Source organism: Brassica oleracea, chromosome C9 (genome assembly GCF_000695525.1).
Source record: "Brassica oleracea var. oleracea cultivar TO1000 chromosome C9, BOL, whole genome shotgun sequence".
NCBI lineage: Eukaryota > Viridiplantae > Streptophyta > Magnoliopsida > Brassicales > Brassicaceae > Brassica > Brassica oleracea.
This window is the reverse complement of record NC_027756.1, coordinates 15,062,933-15,069,163: the sequence shown is the minus strand read 5'-3', so window position 1 is coordinate 15,069,163 and position 6,231 is coordinate 15,062,933. Positions and strand designations below refer to the sequence as shown.

The window sequence follows — 6,231 nt, the reverse complement described above, 5'->3', positions numbered from 1 at the left end:
AATCACAGAGGCGTCGGAAAGACGCTAGGCGTACGCTTGACGCACTTGAGAACGACGCAACCCACCTGCCAGTTTATATATAACTCTGCTTTTACCTCCAAAAAAACATTATACCCAACTTTTAGGCTTTCGTATTCCGGCGAGTTTTCTCTCTCTCTCTATCCGTTGATTCCTCGTCGCACTTCAGGTTCGGTTCCCTTTATCCCTTTTTGATTCGAGTTAGAGCCCTAATTCGTGTCTCGTATTCGAGAGGCGTAGTTTATGTTGTTGAAGTTAGGTTTCGATTAGTTTCGGTTTGCTTTGTGATTCCTGCTTCTAAATCGCATCTTGTAATGCTGCATTGTGTAATGTCGGGGTTCAGTTTTTGAGTATTGTTTGTGTGTTTAATGGTTTGTGTAAACGGGCCACCTTTGTCTATTGTACATCAATTTGATTTCTTCATCATTCTCACTATTTTGTGTCACGCGTACATGTCTTAGCGTCGTTTATGTGATTGTTTAGATTGTTTTCGTTTATACTGTATCGTAAGATGGGCTTTTTAGTATGGTGTTTCGCTTTTGGTTCTTCTTATTATGCTTCCTGATGTCTTTTGCTTTCTTGTACCAGTCTAGAAGAAACAGTCTCTTTGGTTAAGACAGTTGTGAACATACAAAAGAATATGTTTGGCGCATCTAATCGTAAGTCATCGTAACTCTTTACTATGTTTTTAGCTTCTGCCTTTTTGTAATGACACGCTGAATGTTTTTATTTACAGCTTTTGGACAGGGATCTAACAGCAGCAGTCCTTTTGGGACCCAAACTCAATCTGTGTTTGGTCAGAACAACAACGCGTCTAGTAATAATCCCTTTGCGCCAAAACCCTTTGGTGGTGCTTCTAGTCCTTTTGGCGCGCAGACTGGTGGTTCTATGTTTGGAGGTACTTCAACCGGTGTGTTTGGTCAGGCTCAAGCTTCCTCCCCTTTCGGTGCTTCATCACAAGGGTTTGGGAGCTTTACTCCGAGCTTTGGAGCACCTTCTGCTCCTGCCTTTGGCAATTCTCCTTCACCTTTTGGTGGTAAGTATTTCTATTGCCTTGTTTTTTTTTTTTTTGTCAATAATCTATTGCTTGTAACATTGATAGGAACTTACTTTCTCACACTAGGACTGACATTGTTAACCTGTACTTTTGATGTTGATTGTCTGATAAGGTATTTTTTCTTCTATTTTAGGCACTCCAACCTTTGGACAGAATGGCTTCTCAACGCCTCAGTCAAGTCCTTTCGGAAGCACCACACAACAGTCACAGCCTGCTTTTGGAAACAGCACTTTCGGGTCATCTACACCCTTTGGTGCCTCCACCACCCCTGCCTTTGGCTCTACGAATACATCTGCCTTCGGCGCCTCAAGCACACCTGCCTTCGGCTCCTCCAATACATCTGCCTTCGGTGCCTCAAGCACACCTGCATTTGGCGTGTCACCCACTCCTGCCTTTGGTAACTCTGGCAGTGCATTTGGCAACAATGCTTTTGGTTCTGGAGGTGCTTTTGGTACACCTGGGTTTGGCGCTTCAACCACTCCTGCCTTTGGTGCTTCAACCACTCCTGCCTTTGGCGCTTCAACCGCTCCTGCGTTTGGCGCTTCAACCACTCCTGCCTTTGGTTTTGGCTCCTCCCCAGCTACGCATTCTCCCTTTGGAGCTCAAGGTTCTCTTTTAGCTAGTATTATTCAGTTACAGAATTAGATTTGCAAATTCCTATTCAAAAGGTGTGTTATGAATAATACTTACACATGTTTTGTCTTGCAGGTTCTCAGTCTTCGAACTCAACAACCTTTGGAAATCAACAACAAGGTGGTAGTAGAATCATTCCATATACATCTACAATAGATGCAGAGTCTGGAACTGGAGGCCCTGGGAAGCTACAGTCTATTTCTGCTATGACTGTCCACAAAGACAAATGCCATGAGGAGCTGAGGTGGGAGGATTCTCGGAGAGGAGATAAAGGTACACATATAACAAATCCATTGTACCATATTAGATGTTTGTATCTTATGTTTCAATATACTGATTTTCTTAATTCAATTTTCAGGTGGAAAACTTCCTGCGGGTCAAACTAGTGTGTTCTCTTCTCAGCCCACGAACCCTTTCGGCCAGACATCTACCAATCCTACAAATCCAACACACGCTTTTCAAAGCACAATAGCCGCAAACCCAAACCCTTTCGGCCAGACATCTGCAAACCCAACACAAGCCTTTCAAAGCACAATAGCCCCAAACCCAAACCCTTTCGGCCAGACAGCACCAACCCCAAGTCCTTTCGGCCAGACATCTGCAAACCCAACAACCGCCTTTCAAAGCACAATAACCCCAAACCCAAACCCTTTCGGCCAGACAGCACCAACCCCAAGCCCTTTCGGCCAGACATCTGCAAACCCAACAAACCCCTTTCAAAGCACACCAAACCCTTTCAGCCAGAACACTCCAGCAACTAACACAAATTTCTCGTCTCCCTTTGGCCAACCTACTACCCCATCCTTGTTTGGAACTTCATCAAATACCACACCCGGTTTTGGACCATCCTCTGGTTTTGCAGCAACCACAACGCAGCCATTTGGTCCATCAAGCACTCCTTCATTGGCCTCTTCGTCAGTCTTCAGTTCATCTGGCTCCTCTCCGTCACTGTTTAGTTCGGCTCCTGCACAAGGGTCAACTCCAGCATTTAGCAGTGGATACTTTAACAACAGTCAGTCAGCTCCGCTGTTTAGCTCAAGCCCCTCATTTGCGCAGACTGGGTTTGGACAAAACACAAATACCCAACCTAGCATTTTCAGTACACCTTCCACTGGATTCCTAAACATGTCTACAAGCTTTCCTTCCTTAAATACAAGCATCGCTCCCTTAAGTCAAACAAAGGTAACTTATTTTTATTTTTTTTATAGCTCAACGTCTCTTTCACTTTTCTAACGTTGGTTTATTTGTTGTAGCCTTCTGGTCCGACACTCCAGCAATCAACTCAGCCAACTCAACCATCTTTTAGTTTCAACAACTCTGGTCAGACCCAAACAGCCGCTGCAGGTGGATTGTCATTTTGTCCAGTCAACTTTGGGCAAGTGTAAGTACATCAGTTTCTCTCGACTCTTGTTTCTCCTTTTAGATTATTTTATTTACGGTTCATTCTCGTCTTTGTTTTGACAGGCCTGCTTCGCAACCAAACCCTGCAAGTAACCTCACTGCTACGCAGCCAAACCCTGTTGCAAGCCCATTTGGAATGCTTCCTGCTGTCCCTCAGATTTCAATTGGTCAAGGTGGAAATTCACCTTCGATTCAGTATGGAATCTCCAGCTTGCCTGTAAGTTTATTGTGCTTTCCTTCAACACGAACAAACCAACTTATAGCAAAGACTCCATGTTACGAACACATATATTTTCTACACGAACAAACCAACTTATAGCAAAGACTCCATGTTACGAACACATATATTTTCTACACGAACAAACCAACTTATAGCAAAGACTCCATGTTACGAACACATATATTTTCTTTCTACTCAGGTCGTTGATAGACCTGCACCAGCCAGAGTGTCACCACTCCTGACTTCTCGACATCTTTTGCAAAGACGGGTCATGCTGCCTGCAAGAAAGTACCGTGCTGGGGATGATAGTCCAAAGGTATGTTTGCTGTTTTCTGAATCTCGGCTTGGTCTTGAATTAAACTGTAAATCTTTATATTTTTTGTTACTGAAGTTCTTTCTACATGTTTGTTTCAGGTTCCATTCTTCAGTGATGAAGAGAACTCCAATACACCTAGGGCTGATGCGTTTCTCACTCCAAGGGAAAACCCGAGAGCTTTGTTAATACGCTCACTTAAAAAGGAAACAGCAGCACTGCTGAAGGATGAGACGACCCCTCTGCAGGAGAATGGTAAGCTTGCTTTTTACATTCATTGGCTTTATTTATTGCATGCTTGGAGACTAGTTTTAAATGGCAAAGAAGTGAGAGATCTATGCTACCTTTGTTTTTGAACACTCCGAGAATGCTTATAACATGACCCACTTGACCGTTTTTACATGTGAATTTCAGGTAAGAGATCGAATGGGGTTATTACTAATGGAGCCAACAACGAGAGTAAGTATTCAATACATGCGTATGTAACAAAAGAGTGATTCATGTTTGTACTTTTTTTGGAAACCATTGTCTAACTTGATTATTAATAATATCCGCAGATAAGAATAATGGTGAAGTTCGTGATGCTCCTCCGGTAAAAGCCAGTGAGAAACTTAACGTGGCACATGAAAATCACGGAGGCGACAAGAACGGCTCAAAGAGTTCACCAAGTAGAGCAGAGATCGAGTCATTGCTGCCAAAGCTGCATCACGCTGAGTATTTCACAGAGCCTCGGGTCCAAGAACTAGCTGCAAAGGAAAGGGCTAATCCTGGTTATACCGGACTAGTGAGGGACTTTGTTGTCGGTAGACACGGTTACGGAAGCATTAAGTTTCTAGGAGAGACGGATGTGCGTAAGCTCGACTTGGAAAAGTTGGTTCAGTTCAGCAACAGGGAAGTGCTTGTGTACATGGACGAGAGCCAAAAACCTCCTGTTGGTCAGGGACTGAACAAGCCAGCGGAAGTAACGTTGCTCAACATAAAATGCATGGACAAGAAGAGCGGGAAGCAAGTGAAGGAAGGCCCGAGGGTGGAGAAGTATAAGGAAATGCTCAAGAGGAAAGCTGAAGAACAAGGAGCTGAGTTCGTGTCTTATGATTCTGTGAATGGGGAGTGGAAGTTTAAGGTCGAACATTTTTAGTTCTTACATGGTTGGAGATGAAGATGATGAGTAGAAAAGATCTAACGTCGTTGTCGTTTTTGGGGTCTGTCTATTAGTCTTTCTTACCGCAATCTCTCTTTTATCAGAGTTTTTATTAGGAAAATATTTTAAGTTGGTTTTTGGATTGGTAATGGTGGCTGTGGTCTAGTGATTTTTTTTTTTTTGGTCAAAGGTCTATTGATTTTTCTCTCTTTTTTGTTCTAACTCGGTGGAGATTTGAGGATTTTATTCTGTAAAACTGTTAAAAGTGTTTCTTTTTAACAAAATAAGTGTAATATTCAAGAATGGAAACACCGAAACAGCATCACCCATTTCTCATGTTCATTATGTTGTTTTCCCAAACTAATATTTTCTTTGGTCATACTTCACCCCTAAATGGCAGACCGATCCGAGTAAGCTTATTCTCAAATCGTACCCGGTTCAGAAATAATCCCAGCTTCTATATATGCTTGAGTTATCTTTTTTCTGTTTTATAACAGTAATGGAAAATTTTTATCTTCATTCGATTAAGTTATTATATAAGAGATTACACCGTCATAGATAAATGGAAAAATTACAAATCAAAATCTCTGGGTTATGAGACATCCACAATCAGGTTTATAACATTCCCTCTTGGATGAGCATTTAGAGCTTATAATGTGTTTTAATGTTGTCTCATTAAAACCTTATCAGGAAAACCCAACTGGGACAAAATCATGGTGAAGAAAAAAGAGTACAACACACATTACTCCCCCTGATTTGGACATTACTGAAGGTCCAAGACCTCTCCAATTTTCTACAATCCGTTGGTGATGAAGATCTTGGACAGAATATGCTTCGTCCTCGAACATGATAATTGGTTCTTCTTTACCATCGGCCATGCCACAATCTGATCGAACATATTGAGTCATCGACCTCAAATACATACACACGAAATCTTGGATGATGTTGCTGTGATATGCATGTACCACCATGTGTAAAACATAACCTGTCTGAAAACAAATCAACAAAACCAAATAACCCCTCTTTGGGCTGGTTAGTATAAAATAAACCAAAATCAAAGGCTTCTTTATCGTCCTTCTTATGGACCAATCAGATCAGTGTCTAAAACAAGATTTCTGCATCGTCCATCTCAGGACTAAATGGACTTCTTTATCGTCCACCTTTGGACTGAATGGATCAGTGTCCAAAACAAGTAATCTCACGCCCATGTACTAGATAATGGGTGAGACTAGTCCATATTAAATCTCTTGAGTACCCTTTTCTGTATATACTATTTGATGCACAAGGATTTCATTGTTAATGTACTCAAACTGTAATCGCAAACAAAACTTTGTTTTTCTAAGATCTTTCATCTCAAACTCTTTCTTGAGATATTCAACTGTTTGGAAAATTGTATCCAGAGGTTCCTAGGATATTCAGATCATATACTTTGATGATTATCAATATTG

At 41.7% G+C, this 6,231-nt stretch overlaps 1 protein-coding gene across 1 annotated transcript; it reads left to right on the top strand.

Annotated features, from left to right (window-relative positions):
• Positions 1–4,964, top strand: LOC106318853 (nuclear pore complex protein NUP98B). The gene is made up of 12 exons (XM_013756999.1): positions 1–187; positions 607–677; positions 755–1,054; positions 1,209–1,682; positions 1,784–1,981; positions 2,067–2,890; positions 2,962–3,089; positions 3,173–3,326; positions 3,529–3,645; positions 3,744–3,897; positions 4,057–4,101; positions 4,200–4,964. The coding sequence occupies exons 2-12, from the start codon at positions 659–661 to the stop codon at positions 4,778–4,780; spliced, it is 2,994 nt and encodes a 997-aa protein (XP_013612453.1). The 5' UTR covers positions 1–187; positions 607–658; the 3' UTR covers positions 4,781–4,964.
• Positions 4,965–6,231: the final 1,267 nt, after the last annotated feature.